This window comes from Vigna radiata, chromosome 3, assembly GCF_000741045.1.
Source record: "Vigna radiata var. radiata cultivar VC1973A chromosome 3, Vradiata_ver6, whole genome shotgun sequence".
Classification (NCBI taxonomy): Eukaryota; Viridiplantae; Streptophyta; class Magnoliopsida; order Fabales; family Fabaceae; genus Vigna; species Vigna radiata.
In genome coordinates, this window is record NC_028353.1 from 1,617,384 (window position 1) to 1,643,781 (window position 26,398).

At 32.2% G+C, this 26,398-nt stretch overlaps 3 protein-coding genes across 6 annotated transcripts; 1 reads left to right on the forward strand and 2 right to left on the reverse strand.

Moving 5' to 3' along the window:
• The first annotated feature begins 2,017 nt into the window (after positions 1-2,017).
• On the forward strand, positions 2,018-10,812 carry LOC106757683 (peptidyl-prolyl cis-trans isomerase CYP63). Of its 4 annotated transcripts, none has more exons than XM_014640430.2 (14): positions 2,018-2,148; positions 2,634-2,821; positions 3,030-3,084; positions 6,782-6,870; positions 7,359-7,383; positions 7,490-7,528; positions 7,651-7,768; positions 7,925-8,085; positions 8,194-8,536; positions 8,632-8,756; positions 8,869-9,088; positions 9,200-9,451; positions 9,576-9,656; positions 10,183-10,812. In XM_014640430.2, exons 2-14 carry the CDS (start codon positions 2,744-2,746, stop codon positions 10,553-10,555), a joined length of 1,959 nt encoding a protein of 652 aa, XP_014495916.1. In that variant the 5' UTR covers positions 2,018-2,148; positions 2,634-2,743; the 3' UTR covers positions 10,556-10,812. The 4 variants fall into 4 exon arrangements, with proteins under 4 accessions (XP_014495916.1, XP_014495915.1, XP_022634820.1 ...); XM_014640429.2 differs by having other exon boundaries at positions 2,019-2,148; positions 9,200-9,487; XM_022779099.1 differs by having other exon boundaries at positions 2,019-2,148; positions 8,635-8,756; positions 9,200-9,487.
• Positions 10,813-13,564: 2,752 nt separating this feature from the next.
• Positions 13,565-19,626, reverse strand: LOC106757530 (beta-carotene isomerase D27, chloroplastic). The gene is made up of 8 exons (XM_014640200.2): positions 19,318-19,626; positions 19,105-19,244; positions 18,659-18,754; positions 15,826-15,887; positions 14,808-14,914; positions 13,967-14,059; positions 13,779-13,827; positions 13,565-13,613 (listed from the first exon to the last, which is right to left on the reverse strand). The coding sequence occupies exons 1-7, from the start codon at positions 19,535-19,537 to the stop codon at positions 13,787-13,789; spliced, it is 759 nt and encodes a 252-aa protein (XP_014495686.1). The 5' UTR covers positions 19,538-19,626; the 3' UTR covers positions 13,565-13,613; positions 13,779-13,786.
• Positions 19,627-21,514: 1,888 nt separating this feature from the next.
• Positions 21,515-24,892, reverse strand: LOC106756866 (calcium-transporting ATPase 12, plasma membrane-type). The gene has a single exon (XM_022779100.1). The coding sequence runs from the start codon at positions 24,683-24,685 to the stop codon at positions 21,803-21,805; it is 2,883 nt and encodes a 960-aa protein (XP_022634821.1). The 5' UTR covers positions 24,686-24,892; the 3' UTR covers positions 21,515-21,802.
• Positions 24,893-26,398: the final 1,506 nt, after the last annotated feature.

The window sequence follows — 26,398 nt, forward strand, 5'->3', positions numbered from 1 at the left end:
CTAACACTTCCTCACTCGTGACATCTCCTAAGTTCACACCATTAAGGTGATCATTATAAAATAAAAGACAAAGCACACAAACAAACAACACAAAAGCAAAGATAAGTTAATATATTAGAAGAAACCAACTATTAAATCAATTAAGCAATCATCATACATAATTGGTTATACTAAACATGTTCTATAATACATATAACCTATTTGTAGACTCGATCATTTAGATATAGTATTGATATCGGATCCTGGTAGGTTATGCACTTGTGGTGATCTTAAGTCCTTATCGTGATTAACTTGGTTTTGTATTGTCACCACAAGGTTAATCCTTGAACGTCTCAGGTCATCAAACCTCAAGACTAAAACATTATATTACTCTCATAACATAATTCAATCGTCTCTACTTGAATATGAGAGGTTATTAGAATGTCAGAATAACCTTCCATTGGATCCCTACATCAATACTCACACTACTGAAACTATCGTCATAATATTCTCCAAGGAGTTCTAATTTTTATTAAATAAGATAATTATTCAAAAATATCAAATAAAATATCTAAAGATAATTTGTCCAAAATTATCTTTTATGATAAAGATTTATCAATTGTCAAAGTCTTTCTTGTAGAAAAAGATAAAGAAAACTACAAGGTCTAATTATTATTGTCTGTTTCCTCTTTTGAGCTAAATTTATTTACTTTTTTTTTTTATGTTTTTCTTACCTTTTTCATCCAATTATTGACTTAGATTGTTTTAGTTTTGATTATTTTATAGTTTTTTTATTTCTACATCAACATAAGCTCAACTTAAGTGTAATTGCAATAACACATATTAAAATATCCAAAGAATATTTATGTAACTAAAAAAATATTTTTGAAATGTATTTATATCTTATACTCAATAAACTAATTATAGTAGATTCTAATTAAAACAATCTTTTATAGCACAAAATTCAATTAAAAATCCAATAATAAAAGCTTATGAGGACATAAATATCCACTCATCGGTCCCTCACTTGGATAAAGGTAGATCCATCCCTACCTTGCTCAAATTACTATAAAAACGAGTTTTGACATAAGTTATTTTTTACCTTTGGTGTTAGTCCAAACTATGACGTTGTTCCGTATAAGTTGTCTTAACGTTGAAATTGAAAAAAAACATTAAAAGACGTTGATCCCCATTCCAACCGATGTCAATTGATCACCAAAGGATAAGACTTGCATCATTTAGCACAAGTTTCTGAAAATGGAAAAGAAAAAAAAAACTGACATCAGTTAATGCCATAACAAATGTCAATTGACACGTGAATAAATTAAAAATAAAAATAAAATAAAAAAATTAAAGAAAAATAAAAAAAAATTACATACGTAATACATATTTAACGAGAATAGTATATTACTAACGAAAATGACTAAATTAGATAACATTTAAAAAAATAAGAACTTAAATGAAAAAATAAAAATTTGGAAACCAAGAGTTTCTTTTTTTCGAAAATGGGACTGAAGGAATAATTAAACATATTTTTTATGTTTTAAAAATTATTTAACATGTAAATGGTTTTTTAGATTTTTTGATAATTAAAATACTTTATATAAATTAAAAAAATAAAATTTACTAAATTTGAGTTGTCTTATCTAGAAAAAACATTTAAAAAATAAATAGTTGAAAATGAAATCAATTTAAATTCAATATATTTGAAATTTATGAAATTTTATATGAAAACACAATATTTACACATAAACTTTAATGGTTTTGTTTAAAACCTATACTTGTAAAAGTTATTCCAAGTTTCTCAAATAAAAAAGGTTTCGCATGTAATAGTGTGTTTGCATGCAGCATCTAAGATCTCTAAATCGAAAACAAATGTCTTTTAGATTGTACGTTTTGAAAATTATTTTTAACTTTTAGGTTGTAAAATTCAAAAAGGGAAAAAATTGCTTTTGAAATTCTTCAATCCGGAAAATGCAACATGGAATTTTTTTTTTGTATGGGTGGCAGGGAAGAACGGCCTTGAGTTAATATGGACAGCCCAAATATTGTTCGACATAGCCCAATAAGAACGAGCTTGCTCGCACAGTGTCTCAAGCTGAGGCAGAACCTTTGCTGGTTATAGTCAGCGAGACAGAACCATCGCCTCCATTCATTCATGCCTTCAAGGTGAGTTCATTCTTCTCTCTCTCTCTCTTCCGTCTCTTCTGTGTCCGCGTAAGCAAGAACAGTTTGAGCAAGTGTAAAATTCTTAACCCTCAAAATTTTTTAGTCTCTTCCACTTTTGCCTTTCCATTTATGAATTTTCCACTCTCTGATTGGATACTCATTTCCTTCTCTCTAGCTTTAAAATGCCATTTCCTACGAATGTTCCGATTCAGTTTTTTCTAAATTGCACTTCCAGGAACTTGAGTCCAGTTACGCGTTGAAATGTATATTTAGGGTTTAGGGTTTTGTTGCATTGCATGTGAGTAAATTGATATTTCGAAGCTTAAGTTCTTAGTATATAAAATGTGTTGGTTTTTAATGGACATGTAGCCATGACTATAAACAACTGGTTAGTGAGACTATAGATTTTCATTTTTAAACTTGTTTTCAACATAGCACCTTAGAAATTCAGTGTTTAAATGTACAATGTTTGCACTCTGTTGAAGGGGATCGCTGGCATCGAATGCTGTTTATGACTCGCGCCTGGAAGATTTCTGCTGATTTCTGATTGTTTTATACCTCTACTTTACTTCTGAAGCATCTTCTGAGCCAGGTGATGGGTCTGGAAAAGAATATTTGTGTATTTCTTGATGTCTCAATTGATGCGGACCCCGTTGAAAGAATTGTTATTCAGGTAATAAGAAAATTAAGATTTTTCGTATATAGTTTTTGTTTTTGTTTTTAAGTATGTCTTATATTGCCCCAACATCTTAGGTTCGTATGAATACACTCTTTTTGAAATTAAGTTTTTTCGTATATATTTTTCTTGTTTGTAAGTATATCTTACATTGGCCTCAACATCTTAGTTTCGTATGAATAAACTCTTTTTGAAACGTGTGCAGCTTTTTGATAGTATTGTCCCAAAGACAGCCGAGAATTTTCGGGCGCTTTGTACAGGTATCTTTAAATTCAAATAGGTGTCTTTCTATGTTTTTCCATCATTCTAATTTTCTTAATAGTTTGGCTGTGCTTGTGGAGGATGCATTTTATAAATGTATTGGGTAATGTGAGACTGTGGAGCTTCTTGTTGACCAAGAAAAGTGTTGGTTTCAGTAGTGATACATACACTAGTTTGATTGGGGGTCAGGAAGTTATATGCATCCTGAATCAATACCTACCATTATTATGCTTCTCAACTTATGAGCAAGATTCTATTTTACCTATAGATCCCTGTTCCTCCCCCTTGCATGTTTGGGACCGTGAGAGGAGCCTTGAACTTAAAAATATCAGTGTGAATATGAAACGTAAGTGTCAGTTAAATTCTTATCACCCGACCCTGACTTAAATTTTTAGCTGTTCTGTTGGTTAACTCACATGAAGCAAATAATGCTAATTTGTATGAATGGTGTATACTGTATTAGGTATATTGGTAATGTCAGATTACGAGTAAAAAACAGACGATAGGCTTGTCTTAGTACTTTATTCGTTTCCTTGGTTCATAGTTGCACATAAATATTGAACGAGTAGTGCCTACTCATTTTAAGCACTCGAAGAAAGCATATTTTGTTATTACACTGTTACAATTTTACTATTGTATTTATAGAGTACAAAAGAGTAGAATACAAAAGGTCAAGGCACTTCCTTAAACCCTAACCTAAAGTTGGGTTCCCATACATAAATAATAATATAGAAACATTACATTTCAACATTCCCCCAAGCTAGAGCATGTATAAGCTCCAAGCTTGGAACATATAAATTGAATTCTAGACCCCCTTCGAGATTTTGTTAGAATGTCTGCAAGTTGTTCATTAGAGTTGATAAACTCAATAATAAGATCCTTGGACAATAACTTGAAAAAGTATCACAATAGTCAAGGTCATAAACTGAGTATATCCCTTAGCTACTAGACGAGCTTTGAGACGATCTATTGCACCAGTAGGACCAACCTTAATGGCATAGACCCATCTACAACCCATAGGCTTCTTATTAGGAGGAAGATGGACAAGTTCCCAAGTACCATTGTATTCAAGTGCTTGCATTTCATTAATCATGGCTTGTCTCTGTCCATGATGACCAAGTGCCTTATGAACATTATTAGGAACCTTAATGGTAGACAAGGATGAGACAAAGGAGAAATATGGAGGAAACAAACGACAATAACTCAAAATTATTAATAGGATATGGATTATGAGTAGATCGAATGCCTTTTTGAATGGCAATAGGCCAAGCATGATCTGAGTCAAGAGAAGACGAGAAGGATGAAGGATCCATTGTCTGGGAATCTGATGGAGGAGGATCTAAATCTCGAGGATCTTCAGGCAATGAAAGAGTGTTTTGTGTTCGACACTGATATGTGAGAAGAGGTGGTTGAACAATGTCATCTGCATTTTGAGTTGGAAAAGCAGGAGTAACCAATGGATTACATGATAGTAGAGGAAGCATCTGTTGAACAAATGAACATCCATGGAGGACAAGAAAAAAGGTGTTTTCTCAAAGCATGTGACATTAACAGACATACTATACCTTTTGGTTGAGGGAGAATAACATTTATACCCTTTCTGAAGACGAAAATATCCCAAAAAGACACACGTAATAGCCCTTTGCAAAAAGTTTAACAGGACTTGGAGAGACATTATGAACAAAACAAGTATACCCAAGTAAAAGTGGAGAGACATGGTACAGAGGATTGTTTGGAAAAATTATAGGAGTGAAGAACTTTATTTTCAAAAGAAGGCATCCTATTGTTAGAAAACAGGCAGAAAGGACTGTATCTCCCCTATGATGGGCAAGAACATTTGTATTCAACATCAAGGAATGGGCAGTTTCAATAGGATGTTTATTCTTTTTCTCTGCTATGTCATTTTGCTGTGGAGTGTGAGGACATGTTGATTGGTGTAAAATTCCTGTAAAATTCCTTGGGAATATAAGAATGAAGAAAATGTTTCAAAATAATATGCCTTAGCATTATCACTTATGAGGATTTTAATTCTCTTCCCAAATTGGTTCATAATAGCACTAAAAAAAGACATAAATATGAATACAAGTTCAGATCTCTCTTTCATTAGATAAACCTTAGTACATCGAGAGAATTCATCAATGGAGGTTACATAATAGTTAAAACCAAAGGAAGTAACACGACTTGGTCCCTAAATAACAGAGTATATAGTAGAAAAAATAGAATTACATTGTGTCTCAGACTTTTTATGATAGGGAGACGAAACATGTTTCCATAACTGACAAGACTCGCAATCAAAGACTTGAATGTGTTTAAGACTTGGAACCATCATTTTCAATTTAGACAAACTTGGGTGACCCAAACGATCATGCAAAAGATTTGGGGATGAAGTTTCAAAACAGGAAACTGAGGAAGTTGGTTTTAGGAAATAAAGTCTTCATGACTCATGTCCTTCTCCAATCATTCGTCTCTTACCATGTTCGTGTATAGTAAAAGAATTAGCAATAAAGGTTATCGAATAATTTAAGGAATGAGTCAATTGGCTCAAAGAGATTAAATTGTAAGGACAATGAGGAATATACAAAACAGAATTTAAATTTAGTGAAGGAGATAAAGAAACTTTGCTAATTCCTTGAGATGTCACTTTGGATCCATTGACAATAGTAATGAAATGAGGAATTTTCAAAGAGGAAATGGAAATGAATAAATGTTACCAGAGACATGATCTGAGGCTCCTGAGTCAAGAATCCATGGACTATGACCTTCCATAGATTGAGAGATGCATGTAGTTAACACATTTGACGTAGAAAAGGACTCGACAAGATTAGTTGATTTTTTGGACTTGTACCTCAAAAATTCTTGGTATTTTTTGTCAGAAATTCTAGATTATGAATTATCAAATTTAGACACATGAGCAACATTATTTGTAAAACCATGCAAGGAATAACATTTTTCTTGGATATGGCCATTCTCTTACAATATGAGCGTTGAGGACGCCCACTTCGACCGCCACGTCCTCCTCAATTGCTCTTACCTCCTCTTTCTCGTGGTGCTACCATTGCTAATGTTTCAATAACATCAATTGAATTCTCATCTTTTACCATTGTAGGCACCTGAAGAAGTCTAGTAACTAAGTTGTCCATTGAAGGAATTTGATCACCACCTAAAACTTGGTCACAGACATGATCAAAATCTGAGTGTAGACTTCTTAGAATTAGGACCATTAAAACTTATCGAGTTTTTTGTTGATATCTTCTAATGAATCAACCATAAAGAAATTCTTTAATTCTTCTATTGCAGCACGAGCCTTTCCTATATGGGAAACTATATCATGATCGGTTTGTTTTAGTGAGGCTACTCTTTGAGTTGCATCAAAGAGATGTACGTCATTAGCAAAAATGTCTTTTTGTTGCTTCTTTGCCAACTTGTCTAGTTGGATATAAAGTTTTGTAGTCTATGTGGGTGAGATACCTTTCACTTGTAATTTTATGGTGGTACATGTAACTGGCTGTTGATACAAATATATTCTAGCCTACTACTGTGAAAGGATGCTTAATCTATAGGCAAGATGGTGCTAAACCTTTTCTTAGAAAGCTACTGGAATATTAAAATTTGACTCTAATTTAGCATGTTTTTCATACTAATTGGTGCTTTAAAATTTGCACTCTTCTTTTGCTGTAACTCTGCTTTTGTTTGTAGGTGAGAAGGGCATTGGAGAATCAACTGGGAAACCTTTGCATTATAAGGGAACAAGCTTTCATCGTATAATTAGAGGTTTCATGGCTCAAGTAAGTTGGCTTCATGTTTACTTTATTCACGATTGTCTTGTCACATAGGGGGGACCCAGCATACGAGGCTCCCTCCTAGTGGGATTTGGGGATGATAGGTGTACATAGCCTTACCACTCCATTCCCCATAAGTGGAGAGGTTGCTTCTAGATATGAACTCACAGTCTCCAGGTCACAATGCTGTAGCTGCCTTACAGTTTCCCGAAGACTCACCTTCTATATTCATGATTGACATGAGCTAACTGATAACTGTATAGATGCTTTTATATGTTGCACGTGGATTCTATCTATGCATAAATGGAAAGTTAGCCAATTGAACATTGGAAATGCAAACTCTGTTAGTAAAATTTTGAGGTGAGGTGAGGGTACCAAAATAATGTTTTGAAGTTTGCCCTTTCTTTGTTCCTTATTTATCCAAACTTGTTTTTTAAAGTTCATTTGTTTGAAAACGTGATAATTCACCAACTTCATTTATTGTGTCTCAACAGGGTGGTGATTTTTCAAGGGGTAATGGTATGTTTTTTGTTCTGTTATTTACCTAATATGATATGTTTTTTCCCTTTTTAACCTCGTATCTTGTACAAGGAGTTTTAAGGAACAATCCTTGACTGCATTGCAGGCACTGGCGGGGAAAGTATATATGGTGGAAAATTTGCGGGTAAGTTTACCTTTTTGGAATAGGAGGGTTTTATTTAATCTACATTCAAGGATAAAAGGATAAAAAAATTCACTTTTTTTCGTTATTAATCATTTATACCACCAACTACTCTTGCCTTGCAGATGAAAATTTCAAACTAAGACATGATGGACCTGGCTTTCTTTCTATGGCTAACAGTGGCCCTAATACAAATGGATCTCAGTTTTTTATTACATTCAAGCGCCAACCACATCTTGATGGGTATACATCTTTGATTGTTTTCATAGTACTAATTTGATGTGCTTCAAAGTGCTTCAATCGTTTTTCTCACCACTGGATTACAATCTGCATTTCTTGCTCTATGCTTTGTTGAGGTATCGGTGAGGTATTTTACTAGTCTTTCACTTGTTAATGCAGGAAACATGTTGTTTTTGGAAAAGTAGTCAATGGAATGGATGTTCTGAAGAAAATTGAGCTGGCAGGAACATCTGATGGGAAACCTACCCAGATAGTTAAAATTGTTGATTGCGGTGAAGTTTCTGAAACAAAAACTCAGCGTACTGCTGAGAAGGAAAAAGGTACCTGAGATAGGGAATAGATATTGATAAATATATACTATAAACTTGTTGCTTCAATATCTTGCTAAATAATATTGCTTGTAATACATGCACTGCTTCGTGTCTTAGGGAAAATGAGAAAAACAGGAAAGCCCCTTCCTTCTGATGATAGTTCCGACTCTACTGACAAAAAGTCAAGGGGAAAAAGAAAAAAATCTTCCAAAGACACGAGGAAAAAAAGGAGAAGATATTCAACATCTGATAGTGATAGTTATTCCTCAGATTCTGAGTCAGATTCAGCTTCTGATTCTGAATCGGATTCATCTGATTCTGATTCTAGTTCCTCTAGTTATGGGAAACACCAGAAGAGGAGAAATAAGCGCAGGCATGGGAAGAAGAGGAAATTTGGACGAAAGCAGAGCAAGAAAAGCAGGCACAGTCGAAGTAGAAGATCAAAGCACAAGTCTAGGCGGTCTGATTATAGCTTCCTTTCACATGCTCCCCCACTTTTATCTCTTGTAGAAACCCTCCAGTAAGCTTTAAGTGATTTTACCTCCCTTTTTTCAGCAGTTATGATGATTCAAGTGATAGCTCTAGTGGTAGCAGCAGCAGCAGTTCTGGCAATGAGAAAACTGATCGTCGCACCTCAATTCGTAAAAGACATGTTGACAATGAAGCACAAAGAAATCAACGTAGGCTATTTATTTAATTCATATGATATGTCCTGTGCCCTCTTTTCTCTCCCTTTTTCTCTCAACAAATTCTCTATGTTGCGGTCTAAGCTTATAGCTGCCCTTGCTGCAGACACAGAAAAACAACCTTCTAGTCTTCCTCGGCAAGATCAAATTATTCCAGAGCAAACAACGGATACCAAGGTTAGAAGAACTGTGGACAAGCAATCACATGAAGAAGGTGAATTGTCTCCAGAAAATGGGGCATTTGTGAATAACGGGCATGATACTAAAGCTGAATTCAGTGAACCTGCTAAGCAAGATGCTAATTCAGATGATTCAAAGGAGAATAGGTTTTGCCTCTTGCTTTCTTAGCAGCTAATAATTATTCATGTCATGTAAATTTTGCTTCAATAAATTTCAACTCCATCCTGAGAAGTTTGCGTGACATCTTTTATCTCCAGAAGTGCAAGAACTGGGCGAAGTCCTACCAGGGATTCTGGTGAGCTAAACCAGGGACGTGCTTCGTTGCTGGCTAGTTCTGGTCAAAAATCATCTGAACCTGCGGCCCCTAAACATGGTCAGAGGTTTTCAAAAAGCCCTTCACCAAATGGCACACCTAAGCGTATTAAAAAAGGACGTGGCTTTACTGAGCGTTATGCCTTTGCCCGCAGATATCGTACTCCATCTCCTGAGCGGTCACCTCATGCATATAGGTATAGTGATAGAAATATAAGAAGAAACTTTGATAGGTATGTCTAATTGTTTACACTATTTTATTAAACCGGATTATTTAATAATGTTGGACATTGTTCTTACTTGCTTTATGTTTGCTTGAAGAAACACAAGCTACAGAAGTTATTCTGAGCGCTCTCCACCACGACGTTATCGAAGCCCACCTGGTGGCAGAAATCGTCCAAGGTTCTTCCTCACTAGATTTTGTTTGACTTTGCTATGTAGTTGGACCATTATGCTTCCCGTTCGTTGCATAATTTTAGCATTTTCTTAATTATATATTACTAGAAATGTTTAACATGTAATATAAATGTTCTCTGAATTAAACTGCATTTCTCTGTGCATGCTTATTTTGTTATGTTCAAATACAAATAAGTGTCCATTTGTTTGAAGTTTTTATTTAAAAAGTAAATTCTTTTCAATGCAGATTTTGTTGATATATTTTTTGTAAGCTACTATTTTTAATATAAGAATAATACCGTAATAGTAACTTTTTTTAGTTTTCCCTTTGTGGAAAGACAAACATAATTACTATGAAATTTGATCACTTAAATATTTTTCTTAAAAAAAAAACTCAAGCAAATGAGACTTAAATTATGGATATTGACGCCAAATCATATGCATATCACATTGTTTTTTTTTCCCTCAAAGAATAGGACAAAATAGCAAGGAAAATGCATACATGAGCTTAATTTCTTATATATGGTTTTAGATACCAAAGCAGGAGAAGTCTCAGTAGGAGCATCTCTCGCAGTCCAGTGCGTGGGCGTTTTAGAGATCGTGATCGGAGTCGGAGCCCAAGACGTAGTGTTAGTCCTGAAGCCAGGCGGCCTCCAATAAGTGACAGATTAAAATCCCGACTTGGTCCAAGAAGTGATGAACGATTGGCAGACAAAAGGGGGAGGTCAAAGTGCAATTCTAGGAGCAGTGGCTCATCTCGGTCCAGATCCCCTGATGCTACACCACCAAAACGATATGATAAAAGGACTTCCGTATCTCGTAGCAGGTCTAGGTCCAGCTCTTCTTCCGGTCAGAAGGGTTTAGTTTCTTATGGAGATGCTAGTCCTGATTCTGGAGCAAGGTGAGTATTACGCTGACTCAATCCCAACTCTTAAGTCTTAGCAGCAGGAGCGACCTTAAATTGCTGTACTTTGATTCTATTACGGGTCCCGAATGAGTTATGTTGGCCATTTTATGGCTTCTTATTTCCCATGTCCTCAGTGAAGTTCTGTTATTGATCCTGAATTCAAGGACTTAGTATTGTGCATTACCTTAAAAACGAGCATATTTTAGTTCAACAAAGGTTATCGGTGCCAAAACTTGAATGATGCGCCTTGAGTCATTCATTGTGTTCATAATATTTTTTTGTTAACATCAAATTTTTTTTCCTTGAATTTCATCCTACCCGAAATAAAGAAATGGCTATTATCATTTATTTTTTAAACCAACATATATATTTTATTTCGAAGCAATGTTCATATGAATTAATCGTACGTTCCATTAAAAAAATATATTAAGTAATAAATCATATAGAAATGTATGACCTGCTAAGCATGGGTGTAGTATATATATACCTTAGTTTTTGCCGATTGAAATCACCTTTTTCTTCATTAAATTAAACCATCAAATTCCCTTATCAAAATTCTAGTCATTCTTTTCAACTTTTGTCCAAATCTGTCATCGTAACCTTCTTAATCCTTCATAATCATGTGCTGTTTGGAGTGCAAATTATTGCGTTGCAAATGTGGGTCACGGGGTTTATTCTGTAGGTTGAGACGAGGTTGGGAACTATATGGCAGTGCTTAGATCAGTTAGATGGCAACCTCCATAGTGGTTGACTCAAAGATGTACGAATCTACGGTTTCGTCATGGCAAGTTCTCTCAAAGATGGGTTTGGTAGTTCATGGATGAGATATGGGGTAAAAGAAATTAGTGGGTTTGGGTGGTTTTTATTTTTCAGGAATAGTTGATGTTGATGTTGGTGTTTGGGTGGTCGACTTGGAGGAGGAATCGAAAGGACTGGCATGCGTAAATATATAGGTTATGACGTCATTTCTTCTAATTTCCATGAATTTTAGAGAATGACTAAATTGATTATATTTGGTTACACTTTTGGATAAACACAACATTATCAAAGTAAAACGAATAGACCTTTTTCAAGGCTTAAAATAAATAATATATCATATCTATTAAAGCAATTAAAACAAAGAACTTCTATCAAGATTGAAATATACGAGTTGATTTTAATTTTAACTTGTAAAATGTTAATTTTGATATAAAAATTCAAGAAAAAAATTATTGAAATAAGTTATGGTTTAATTAATTGTGTGACTAATTTCTATAATCTACAGACTAGAAAATAGATATATTAGTGAGTGATCCTAGTAAATTTGGTGTTTAATTTTTGTCAAAATCTCTCTAATCTCCATACCCACATTTATCGTATGGTGACGTGTTGTATTTTAAACTACCACTTGGACTATTATTTTTAATTATGACTGCTATTAATCCAGCAAGCGTATTAAAAATATGCATTTTATGGTGTTAGTTTCACTTTTGTTGACTGCATGGATTTGTTGATGATTGGTAATTTGAGAAGAAGAAATTGGAGGAAATGTAGTATTATTGTATTATTAGACAGTCTTCTCCTTGCACTGTAAGCAGATACCTCCACATCCCACGTCTTATTTCCCATACTCCTAATTACATCATTCTGATGCAACCCACTATACATTCTCTACTCAAATTCTCATCATCATCATCATCATCTCCACTAAATTCACTTTCCTACACCAAACACGCATCTCATATTTTATTACTTCTCTGTATCTTCTTACTTCAAAATCTAATATTAATTGCACATCTTTAAAAAATAATAAAAAAAAATAATCAAATATATTTTGTAAAATTGATTTTTATATGTTTTGAATATAATCGATTAAGTAGAAATGCAATCAATTATAACAAGTGCTTAAAAAAAATGCAACCTCTCGAAACAATTGATTAAGTCAAGTTATAATTGACTAAAACTGTCTTGAACTATTTTATGGTCGATGAACAAACAAACTCATTCATTACTTTTGTTAATAATAGATTATCTTATTAAATTATTTTAAAGAAAAGGTTCTATCACTTTCAAAAATATAATTTTTATATATTTTTAATTTAGAGGGCATTATTCTGAGGAAGAAAGTTTCCTAAATTTATAAAATTCCTCTGGATTTAAAATATTGTTCAAGAATCATCAAAGGAGAATGATTTTCATTGCATAATCTATTTTTTTCTTGTAATTTGAAATTGAAAAACTTTCCGTCCATGTTTGGCGTATACATTAGGTAATTAATTGCATCTCTTAAAAATTTCAATAATTCATTGTTTTTGCCTTGCTCTAGTTACATCAATATTTCTTAGTTAGATGTTTAAGAGTTTTAGTAAAATATCTAGTTTAGATTGTTTGGATAAACCGAATGTAGATTCCACAAGAATTAAACCAATATAAAATTTCCTATATGTTTTTAATTTTTTTATCCTAAAATCTAGATATTCTGTGTTCATAAATCACTTCATTAATTTTTTTTATCAATAATTTTAATTAAATTTTTCTTTAAATTTTTTTTAGAACACCACTTTTTAATTAATTTTCTTTGAATTTTCTTTTTTAGCCTTTTTGTTGGCAAAGGAATTATCCAGCAAGAAAAGTATAGCGGTTTCATAAACAACAATCACACATGGTTTTCAAAATTTTAATAAGTTATATTTTCTCTCTAAACTAAAGCATGCAATTGTATTATTATTATTATTATTATTATTATTATTATTATTATTATTATTATTATTATTTAATGACTACATATTATTATTTCAATTTATACTTTATTTAAATTAAAAAAACTTTGATGAGACGAAAATTTTGTCCAATGCTACATAGTGAAAGGACAAAAACATGATATGGTGGTTTTTTACATATTGGAAACGCAGAAGAAAGAAGATTAATTGAAAGTAGTAAAATGATGGAAATGTAATTGCAAATGATTGGTTGGAAGTGCGGTGGAGCACTTGGTTGTTTTCTTAATGAGAGAAACTATGGCTGATGAGTCCGAGCTTTGCCAGTGTGGGAGACACTCTTGTTCCATCCATGTTCACCTGAATCCCCACAACAAATCTTCAGTCAAACCACTACTTCCCATAAAAGGAAACTATTTTCATTTTCCTTTCATCTTTCCTTCCACATTCGATATAAAAATATCTTATTTTACAAATCGATTTTATGAAATTGAATTAAATTTAAAGTTCACTTCCATTCCATACCTTGTGCATTAACTGAGGCAGTTGGTTCCATGATTTTTATATGCCTTGCCTGCATGATATATGAAAATACAATGTTTATTAGTTAATTATACTTTTTGTAATGTAGATTTGACTTTTGGCAGTTCTGAAATATTTTATTTCATGGTAGACCAAAATGAATGTGGTGAATCTTGTAATGAAATAATTACATAGTTTATAGCATGGTTGCTTCAGTGCTGGATCATCACTTGATCCTGGAGGATCCTCTCCAAATATCATCTCACAACTCATGTCATCAAAATCTGCATATCAAAACAATCCATTATTATTAGCAGATGTCTCAGTGGGATTTATTATATTACAGGAATTACAGGAATCCTGTTCATTTCACCAACTAAAATTCACATTAACAGAAATGACTGTCATTAATTTATTGTTGAGTCGACCATCATTATACAATTTCAATGATTTTGGTATGAGAATCAATGAACACTACACTCATTATTACTTACTGTTATTATATGGTTTTAGATACAACTGAGGTATAAAACTTAAATTTACATTTGGATTCTATATATCTAGCAGTAAGATCGTATATATTTGGTTTAGTGTGAGTTTGGATGGATTTATTTGCAATTTTGTATCTTAGTGGTGTGTGCATGGGTCCTATATTGAAATCATGATTCTGACCCTAATACTAGTGGACTTATAGAGACCATCATCATCCTAGTTGCTTATCAAATTTATATATTTCTTTTCTTCATATCTTTCTGCAGAACTTACCAAAAACAGATAATCTTTTATATATATACACTACGCTTTCTTCATTTCTTACATCTTGCAAAGATCATGATAAACATTTTTAAAAGAAAAATCTTATATTATATACTTTAAGATAGAACTCAATTAAGTATTATGTAAGGATATTTGACTATAACTGTACTTTGGTAGCTTCAATCCCATTATAATCCTTTTCAAAATGAGTATAAGTCAAACAAAATTAAATAATACTGCAGTAATTAACTGATTAAAACTGGAAAACCTACTTACTGGGTACCATGTTGACTGACATTCCCAGAGAGTCCTTTATAAAAGTTTGAGATGGCATTTTGCAGAGATTGATACACATGCCTACACAACTTGTCTCCTCTAAAAACCTACATAAATTTTCTCTTTCAGAGAGGAATAGAGAACCAAACAAAAGTAACATCTTTTGGCTATCTTGCTCAAACAATCATAAGATCATATATATTTATATAACAAGTCTTCTTTAAATACTAATTAAAAATTGATAATTAAAACTTTATGCTGCAAATTATTGAATTTAATTGGAATGGACAATTTTCTCAGCTTTTATAGACTTCTTCTGTACTATAGTTTTTTTTTTTTCTAATAATAACATATTCATATTATTCTTTACAAATATCTTGAGACTTAAATGCTTTTAAGTGTATATCTATTTCAAGGAATAACTTAGTGTTTTCTTCTTCTTAAATTCTAAATAATATTATGGACATGATAATGAATGTTGACTTTTCATTTATGTTAATTCTTCAAAATTCATTAATTATTTCTTATCACATAAAAATGAGTTAATATTTTACATTTCCACGTGTAAATAAAGTAAAGATTAATATTTTTTGATAATGAGAACTATCAACTTTTAAAAATTATTTTAAAATGTATATTTAATATATATATTTTATTGATAAATAATATAAAAAAAAAACTTCATCCTAAAAGTATAAACGAATTAAACTAAAAATGCAACAGAAATTAATATTCAAAACTTTTAAAAGAAGAATCTAATTTGAAAGTTAGCACTGGTGAGTATTCTCCATATAATAATAATGATTTTGGTATTGAAAGAAAATGGACGGTGACGATGATAATGATGATGGGAATAGAGAATAGAATGGTGAATCATAATTAGCAGATTGTGCGTCGCCAAAAATGTGCTGAAGGTGGGTGAATTGGGGGACCATTTTTTCGTTAAAGATGAACATCATATAAAAATGAAAATAAAAACACAAAAACAAACTTTTTAAGATTAAAAAAAGAACCTAACCTGCATTTTGGGATGTAGACTACATTTTTTTCACTTCTGCCGTTGACTTTCGACTCCCTCACCTAAGAATCAGTTTTATTCATTCAAAATTATTGTTAAATCGTTGTCGGAAAGTAAAAGGATGTCCATGTACAAAATAAAGAAATGTCAACTTTTTGAATAAAAATTATTATGATCTCATTAGTATCATAAATTTACGTCTTAAAAATATAAAAAGTATTTTATAGTGAAAATAAATAAATGTTACATAACTTTATAATATGAAACACTCAAACTTGTATTATATTGATGTGTGGGAATATAGGAAATGAAAAAGTTTACTTAACAACAAATATAGATTAATTCTTTTATATGTATTCCTTCGAATTTAACATTTATATCACAATGTATCAGTATATCTTTATTCAAGCAACTGATAAACAATAATAGAAGAGAGTGATAAACTAAACATACTCTAATGTGAGTAATCGGTAAACAATAATAGAAGGGAGTGATAAACTTAATTAAAGTAATTTATAATTTTGAGTGTTTTTAATTAATATTTTATTAAAAATTAGATATATCGAGTGTTTAAAATATATTTTACTTTTGTTTTTTCATCTCTAACTCAGTTATTAATTAATCCGTTTATTCCTTCTTTAATATTTTTTAACTTGTTGATAAATTTGTTTATCTCCTTCTCCAATAGTATATTGAGCAATAAGTTGATGAAGATTAAAGATGTGAGTTGATGAACGAATTGAAAAAAAAAACAAAAATAATAAATAAATCATTCTGTTAATAGTAAAATTAAATGGTGAAATACTTAAATAAAAATAAAAATATATTAAGCATGAATAATATTAATGAAAATTTAATTAAAATTTATAAGATATTTTACAGTTAATTAAAGCATTAAAATACTGATAATAGAGAGAACGAGAAACACTTTAAACAGAAACTATTCTTAATTTTCACAATTCAACAATGATTTATTTTCTTCTTTTATAAGATGCATTTCATTTACCATTCAAGAAATTACAAAGAAAAGTTATCTTAAATCATCTCAAGTATCACCCTTTTTTCTCCCTATCTCTTTTATCCATGGATCTAAACTAAATTTCAATAATTTAAATGCTAATAGTCAAAATAGATTTATTAATTTAAATTGTTAGCTATAAATATAAAATATGACTTAGATATTTAAGATACATTTTATCGTAACTTTTTATTATGATTTACATATATTTATTTAGAATGATATATGTTTACATATATTATATTTAGACTGAAATATTATAAATTGATATTGTTAAATAACCCGAATTACCCATAATTCATCTTGAAAATACGATTTGTTATTGTGAGTTTGGATTAGTCCGTCTGTCTTAAATTTAAAATTTAGTTTAATTACTATATTTAAAATTTAGGACATATATAGTTTTGATATCATAAATTTTTTAAAAAAATTATTTTAGTTACAATTAAAATAAAACATCTAAATTTGAAAAGTAAAATATTTTCTTAAAACTATTTTTAGTCCTCCAGATTCAATTTTAAAGAAATAAAATCACATTTTAATTAAAGAGACTTAACCTTTTTAAATTTGGAGGACCAAAACACAATTTAGCTCAAATTTTAGTGACTAAAATCATAAAGAAATTTAAAATTTTAATTGAGATCAAGCTAATGATGTTGTAGTTTAGATCATATTAACAACATTCTAATCAAGATTAAAATGAAGAATAATAATCAATATTAAGTTAAGGATATCTTAGATTAAGGTGAATTTGATTAAGATTGAGTTGAAATATCTTGATCGAGTTTAAGTAAATTGTGTGTTTGTTTCGGGAAGCGGAAAGTTTGCGAGAAAAGAAATGCATTTAAAGTATGAATTTCAAGAAATAAAATAATATTAAAAATCTAAAAACCATATTCCCACTTTGAATTTTCTTTATTGTTGAAAATATTTGAAGGGAAAACACCATTCAAAAAATTAAATCTAATTACTAGAATTTTAAATTAATTTTATTTTATATTGTTAAATTAAAATGTATGATATAATAATAAAATATTTATAAATATATTTTATTATTATATAAAATAAACAATAAAAACAATTAGTATATTAAATTTATTTATTTGGTATTAATTAATAATCATTCCATTTTATTTTAGTATAATTTCATCAATTATTTTTTTATATTTTAAATAATAACTCATAATTTTAACATAATTTACAATAAAATATTTTATTAAAAATTACATTTTAAACACTACAATAAAATTATGATTTTATAATTTTATCAATCAAAATATTTTTTTAATCTATTAAACCAATCACATTACTCATAAACTTTCACAAATTTTCTTCTCATTTCTTACCATCTTTCTCTTGATCCATATTTTTCCCTTTTCCTACAAATCTACATTAATGTTAAGATATTCTAACTAGGCAAAGGTGAAAATATTTTGGTTGTGATGAAGCAAAAATTATTTTAATTGTGGTTGAGTTGAAGATATTATCGTTGAAATCAGGAAATAACTCTAAATATGAAATATATTAGAGTTGAGGTTGGGTATAAAACAATTAAATAAGATCAACCTAAAATTGAAGTTATGATAATCAAATTAAAAAAATTACTTTGATCAAGTTAAAAATACTTTGATTGAAATTGCATTAAAGATATAAGAAGAAAAATAGGTATTTTTCCCCTATTCTTCAATACTTGCTCTACACCTGTTTGTATTATGTTCCCATTGAGAAACGAGTGAGATAAAACCAGAGAAAAGTACAAACTAAAATGTCGATTGTTAAACGAGAAAAAAATAATAAATAGTCTGAATTGTTTACCTTGCAAGGTCCGACTAACCAGGCAAAGAACAAAGTGGTGAAAACGGCAAAATATTCCCGTGAGAGTTTAGATGTTGGTGGTAGCACTGTCTTTATCTACCATTCCTCGTATACAACAAACACAAAACATTCATCCTTGAAAATCACAATGCTCAACAATTCAATTAAAACCATGCCACAAAAACATAACATGAAATGAGCCATTTCTCACAAAATACCATAAATCTAATAAGCTAAACTCCACAAATGCCTTATTTCGTTGTTTAAACTTTAAAATTGAAGAAGGAAAACACGAGAGCAAGGCTCCAGAATCTTGCAACCCAAGCTTACATTATGTTACCTTTTTTTGTCAGATTCACTAAAGTTGTGGTGACAGACACAAGAGAAGAAGATCAAATGGATCAAATCAAAATTCCAATACAATGAATAACGAGTAACGAACTCACGAATGAAAGTATTGGCCTGGGGAAGGCTCTGTCCAAAGCTTGGATGATGACCTCTTGCTGCTCAATAGGGTCAAATTTGTGTTTAGCCACAGTAGCTGCTTCGACCAAGCTCTCATATCCACTCTTGTTGTTGCTGAGTCCTGCAAAAATCAAAAGCTGTAGGAAATTCTCTCCTTCAAAGAAACTACAGCAAAGTGGCAAAAGGGTATGCACCTGTGGCTTCTTGAACGCTTTTTGAAAGATGGTTTATTGCTAAACGATCAAACAAGTTATCGTTGTAGGCATTAGTTTTTCTTGTTTCTTCTGTAATGCTCTCTGAAGGTCTTCTGAGCATTGCAACGGCACAAGGGTGTTCTAGTTTACGTTTGGTGTGGTTCCAATGAGTTGAACACAGTGCTGAACTCTTGTTCAGCCTAAAACAATTTGCAACCATTTTTGAATGTTAGTGAGAGAAAAATAAGGAATGGTGGTTGTTGTTTAAGAATGTCAACAGAGGAAGAAATGAGAGGCAGATATAAGAAGAAATAGCACGTTCTCACACAGTTCCTGCTATAGATTCCGGTCTTGGCTTTTCCTTAGTATGTTAGATGCTTTCTTCTGTCGGCTTCGGATTGCATATAATTCACATAAAACATACTTTTATTTTATTACACGGCCTAAGTGTCAAAACTTACATGCCATGTTTATATAAACACTACAAAATTCACGTCATACAAATTTGAAAAGTCTTACATAGAACATACAAGAAAAATCCCTAAAATTAGTGTGGGCATAGACAGGCTTTAAAATGCTCTGAAACTCAAAGTAACTAAAAAAGATACTGGACAGACTTAGTTTTTCTAGATATTTTCCTGTTGATATTATTTAGTTTTATTTCAAATTCCTCGGATCTAGACGAGGACACTTGTACTATTGTTATTCACAGCAATTTAGGTTTAATATTGTACTCTTCGTCGACAATCATCAATAAAAAAAATATCTGTCTTTAATTTATTCTCGTAACTCAAGCAATATATACTTTTTAGCATTTTTCAATAGCATGAATTTTAGTAATCTAATAAATCAACTTAACTTAAAGTTATGGATATCGATATTTTGACAATTTTTTTTAATAATTTTTTATAATACAATATTGTTATCGTTTTATTGATCTGTTAGAATTTTTGTTTAAAAAAATATTTAAAATGAACCAATCATAAACTGTTAAGTATGTATTGTAAAAAAATTATAAAAAAAATATTATTAAAAAGACTTTTTCCTAAAATTATTACCCGCAATAGTATCTCGTTAGCAACTTCTTTGTATAAAGAAGACAGAGCAAGTAGAAAGGAAATATAGAAAAAAAAAACTGTAAATTTTAAAGTATTTGAATTAAAAAGTAAGAGAAAAAATAAGCATTTATTAAAAAGAGACATTTATTCTACATATGTATATATATTTATTGTGAAATGAAGAAGAAATAATAAAATTAGAACTTTTAATTGCGCTTACTAAAATGTCATAATGTTGTTTCTCTTTCTCACCAGAAGAATTTTTATTGTGCATCTCTCCATTATTATGATTTATCTATTTATCTGCTAGACAAAATAATGAATATGTTTTTTCTTTCCTTTCCTTAATTGTTTAAGTCGGTAAATAAAAGTAATTTATTTAACAACATAGATATAGAAGCTCCAGAGTGAATTTCCACATAAATAAAAGTTGCAATTTTCAAGTTTATTATAGGATGTAACACAATAAACTCTAAAATTCAAAAAGAATCCAAAACAAAAAACTTAGTCACAAAATCACACAGGTCTACACGGACACGGAAAATCTAACAATTAATTTAGTAGACTTACACACTTTAAACTTAGCATTATCACAATTGCAAGATTTGAATGAAATAACCTTTATTGAGCGATCATAAATTCAATCCAAATTCAGTTCAAATCTAATATTTGGATCAGATTGTTAATCTAAAATTCAATTTTTTTAAAGACAAATTCAATTACTATGATACAATACAATATATATATATATATATATATATATATATATATATATATATATATATAAATCAGTGTCACGTACCTTCCGTTTTAATATTTGGCCCTTCCAAATTCAAACAAAGCTCCCAAATTGTTGTTCTTTCAAACCAAAACAATAGTGTTTCTTCTTACACCTCTTCACATTTCTTTCTCTGTCTCTACATCTTTTTAAAATTCCAAAAATGTCCTTTGTATTTCAAAAAAAATCCGACACCCCACCTTTTTTCTTCAACGAATTCAGGAAGAAATGTACGGAGAGATCCAGGGAGAAACACTCCCAGTTCAATCGGATCCAGATTGCAATCTTTTTTAATCACATTCGAGCTGTACCCATTCATTCCCAAAAACAAACACTTGGAAGCAAAGGTGAGAACCCCTGCCAATTTAGATTGGAAATTTAATGTTCCACTTTTTAAAATCATACATAAATAAAATGGAAATCTGATGTGGAAAATCAATCTTTAATACATAGAGCACAGACCAAAAATGAAACAGTTTGATCCAAACAAATTTTTCCCCACCCTTACCAATCTAAATTACTAAACGTTAAATAAATACATCCAAATATCTTGAAAACTTCGACTTTCAAATTATTATTTACATGATTTAAGACATTTGCTTAACAATATCTGATGGTTGTTGTGAATTTTGGTTCCTCAAGCGAGTGACTAGGAGACCAATAATTTTACACACTTAACGTGGTTGAAGGGTTTATCTGAAACTGGTATGAGCTTTGTAATCCAAGCAATTGGCCATGACACAGCTGCAATTCCAATACAAATTCCCCATTGTTCCCATGTTAGTCTCTCTGTATCAGCAAACTTCCTTAAAAGTTCCACCATCACAACTTGAAGAACAATTGTAATTCCCACAATTCCAAGAAACAAATGGTTTCTGTGAAGCCCTCGGAATACATTATGTTTCTCCATACTTCTAGAGTTGAACTCGTTGAATACTTGGCAGAGAACAAAAGTATTAAAAATTAGAGTATCCTTTACCTCCTCTCTAACATTGAAGATTGACTTTCCGTTGAATTGTAAAACCAAGAGAACAGAAATTTGATATAAAGCTTGAGCTAAAAGGTTTCTCCACATAATATTAGTAATAAGAGGCTCAGTCCTACCCACTGGCTTTTTCTCCATTAACTCCTTTGTAGGTCTTTCTGTTGCCAGTGCCAATGCTCCTAGCGTACCCATTATCAGATTTACCCATAAAAGTTGACCTGTTGTCAGGGGAACATCTCTCGAAGTAACGGCTGCAATAAAATTGATCACCAGAGCTGTGACATTCACGGTTAGTTGAAACTGTATGAACTTTTGGATGTTGTTGTAAACACATCGTCCCCACCTTAAAACAGTCATAACAGAACTGAAGTTGTCATCTAAGATGACAATGTCAGAATTCTCCTTGGCAACTTCAGTTCCTTGGATCCCCATAGCAAGTCCAATGTCAGCTTCATTCAAAGCAGGTGCGTCATTTGTGCCATCTCCCGTGACTGCAACAACGTGACCTTTCTTTTTCAAGCACTGCACCATCAACAGTTTGTCGAAAGGGGATGATCTTGCCATTATGCGGATCTTCTCTACTCTCTCCATTCTCTCTTCTTCAGAATAATTCCTGAATTCCACACCCTCCACCACCTCTCCCGCGCTCACATCGCTATCAAAGTCTAATATTCCGCATTCTGCTGCTATTGCTTTTGCAGTGAATATGTTATCACCTGTGATCATCTTCACACTAACTCCTGCACGTTTACACATTTCCACAGCCTCCTTGGCGTCGGGTCGGCATGGATCCTTGAGGCCAACAATACCTAGCAAGGTCAAGCCATCTTTTCTAAGGATTTGGTGTGCTTTCTCCTTATCATTATAATCAATATCTTCTGAAATCTGCTTGTGAGCAAAAGCAATACATCTAAGGCTGCTAGCAGCCATGCCTTCAATTATATTTTCAAGTTTGCTCCGCTCTTCATCAAGGGACTTCTCTATGCCGTTATTGTCAATATAATTTGAACACATTGCAAGTATAATCTCTGCAGCACCTTTCCAGTGAACGTGAACTGTGTTGTTAGTCTCCTTCCTTATTGCNACGCCACTTCGTTTCTTTTCAGAGTTAAACNTTTCAACATGGAGAACTTCGTGTGTGCGNTTCAGTTCATCCATGTCCATGCCTAAATCTGACACGGCCCACAAGAGCATAGCTTTCTCAGTTGGGCTGCCAGAAATTTCGGGTTCAGATATTGATGAAGATTTATAGATACTTCCAGTTGTGTTGAGGCCAACTCCTTGTTGGAATAATTCAAGAACTTTAGGGGCCATTGCATTGGAAAAATTTTCCGCGACATTTTGCAGGCCAAGCCAAAACTTGGTGACTCTCATTTGATTCAAGGTTAAGGTACCAGTTTTATCCGTGCAAATAACTGTAGCCGATCCCATGGTTTCGCAAGCAGAAAGTTTCCTCACCATTGCACGGTCTGCCATCATTCTTTTGATGGAGTAAGCAAGAGTGAGAGTGACGACCAACGGCAGACCCACAGGGATTGCCACCACCACAATAGTCACTGCAGCAGCGACAATCCTCACAACCGCATTGAAAATGTCGCTTACATCAGTTTTACTCCCCTGGAACTCTGTCTTCCCTTCATTATCTTGTGTGTTTCCAGTGAAATAACGAAATAACAAGACTCTGAGAACAATAAAAGCAACTCTGAGGCCTACCCTTCCAACAGAAGAGGCTAACTTCTCAAGGCGAGCCTGTAATGGTGTCCTTTCGTTGGTGTCTCGCGATATCGAGCTCATCATTTCACCCCATGCCGTGTTGGTTCCCACAGATGTCACTAGCATCTGAGCATATCCATCCACCACTTTTGCACCAGACAACAAGAAGGGGCTTCTTGAAGACTCAATTTCTACATGATCGCTCTCACCTGTCATACTGGATTCATCCACTAGCAAAGAATGGCCTCTCAAGAACAATCCATCTGCTGGAATCTGATCACCAATCTTAAGGGATGCAATATCTCCCACTACAACATCAAAGATGGATATCCGCTGTGGCCTTCCATTTCTCACTACTTCTACTTTGATGTCGTTGCTTATCTTTGACAATTTGTCAAACTGTCTCTCTTGTCTGATGTTACTGAGTGCGGTAACAACCACCACCAGAAACACTGCTACAAATATACTCCCTCCTTCATACCAGCCTTCCCCCGGACCATGTTCTTTTATGCCAAAACCAAGGGAAAGACCGGCGCAAACAAGAAGAATCAGAATAGTAGTGTCATTGAAAGCTTCCACTACAAAGCTCAGGAAAAACTTAGGCGGTGGCCTCTGGTAAGTGTTGGAACCGAATACTTGAATACGTTTGGCAACATCTTCATGGCTGCCAGTGATTCCCTTTTCTGGAATGGTTCCAAGAATGTTTGCAACACCTTCAACTCCTCCAAACTCTGTAAAGGCTGACAAGTTTTTGTCCTTGACCATACTGGTAATCCTGACCTTGTCAACATCAGGAACCAAAGAATAACTATTGGTTCCGTGTTGCGGAATCATGGGCTCGATAATATCTAGAGTACTTGATGGAAAGACAAACGAGAACACGAGATCGAACGAGGAATCAGATACGGACTCAAGAAACTAGGGTTTGTTCGGTGGAAAACCCTGGAACACGAAGAACCCTGATCTGGACACGGAGGAATCCTAGAAAAGGGGGAAGTGTTTCGTACCAGAGGACCATTGAGACATTTCCGAGTAGCTTCCTACATATATTGATTTTTTTTTATTTATTTACAGTCCAATTTAGTCAAAATGTTATAAAAGAAGCCCTCCGCGTACCTACTTTGCTAAGAACCAATTCACATTTGAACCATTTCTTATTGCATTCACCAGTGAGCTAACAGATTTATATTTTATTTCATGAACTTGAAAATAAGCAAAATTTCAACCATTGATGATGATGTTTTACGACTTTAAATGTGTCTACTTTTTGTATAACACAAAACAGACTAAGAAACTATTCAAAAAAACACACTTGTGTTGTCATCCATATTTATGTTATCTTAAAAGTCATGACTTTGGACCTTCATTACACGGTAACCATAATCTCTATTGCTATTCATTTCATATCCTAGAATGGAACACTTACTCAATTAAATCTTAACAAAAATTAGGATTTAATTGAAAAAAATTTAAAATTAAATAATTGAAACGAAAATTATAACAAATGAATTTTGTTATCATAAACTATTACTAGCATATATAGGTCGTTAGTAATTATCAACCAATATATTCATAAATAACTATCTAAGGATAATGGTTGTCAATAATTACCAAAGAATATATCTGTCGATATATTCGTTGGTAAGTGTTAGGCAGAAACCAATACAATTTGTATTTTGTCTATCCCACATTCATATAATTATCAGACCTGCACAAAACTATAAATAATTCATATCCAGACAATCAGGCATATATTGAGATACATCAATTATACAAAATTTAAATCTAAATTTTCATATATTAATTCAATATAAGCATTTAAACATATGTCTTAATTGTGCTGAATATGTTCCCTAACCAAGACAAAGTAGTGTTTGTTAATGTTATCTTCAACTTTACATTATATTCACAACAATTTTGTTTAGTATAAATTTGAATACCCTTAACTAGAGCATTGGAGTCCTCATTACACTCACTCAATCTAGACTGATCCTTTTATCAGTTAGTTAGTTACAACCATCATTATGTATTGTGTTCTCTTATAGTAGTTTGTTACAGTTGTCACGGTTAAGTTGCAATAACTAATTCCATAAAGTTAGACGAGTTTTTGTAATCTATGTATAGTTGCTGATAAGATTAAGTGAAATTAAAGGGATGGTTGTTTATACTTTTCTTCACATGGTTAGATGTCACATTGATGGGGAAGAAGAAATTGATGCTTGTTTGGGTGAAGATATTGATGATTTGTTGGAAGAAGAAAATTTGGATTTGGAAATGTCCCTACCACATAACTCTAGTTTTGAGATTCAACATCCAATGGTTGGGATGTAAATTCAAACGAGACTAAATCAAAATCCAATGTTTGGTTTGGTTGGGTAAGTAAAAAGTTTGAAATTCAAATAGGTGGGGGCTTGGGTAAAATGAAAGATGATACCCAAAAAGATAAATCTAGGTCTAATGCTTGGGGTGCAAACAACACAGGTCATACAAACACAACATCTAATGATGGTTGTGAAGATGCACTAAAATGTGCAGCTTGTCGGGTCG

Excerpts from the sequence above, each read along its gene's own strand:
- LOC106757530 (XM_014640200.2), bottom strand. The coding sequence starts at position 19,537 with ATGGTTGCAAATTGTTTTAGGCTGAACAAGAGTTCAGCACTGTGTTCA. Across the intron at positions 15,888-18,658 it reads GGTTAGTCGGACCTTGCAAG|GTGAGGGAGTCGAAAGTCAA; the intron begins GTAAACAATTCA and ends ACTGATTCTTAG. Across the intron at positions 14,915-15,825 it reads GTCTACATCCCAAAATGCAG|GTTTTTAGAGGAGACAAGTT; the intron begins GTTAGGTTCTTT and ends AAATTTATGTAG.
- LOC106757683 (XM_014640429.2), top strand. The coding sequence starts at position 2,744 with ATGGGTCTGGAAAAGAATATTTGTGTATTTCTTGATGTCTCAATTGAT. Across the intron at positions 7,769-7,924 it reads CGCCAACCACATCTTGATGG|GAAACATGTTGTTTTTGGAA; the intron begins GTATACATCTTT and ends TTGTTAATGCAG. Across the intron at positions 8,757-8,868 it reads TGAAGCACAAAGAAATCAAC|ACACAGAAAAACAACCTTCT; the intron begins GTAGGCTATTTA and ends CCCTTGCTGCAG.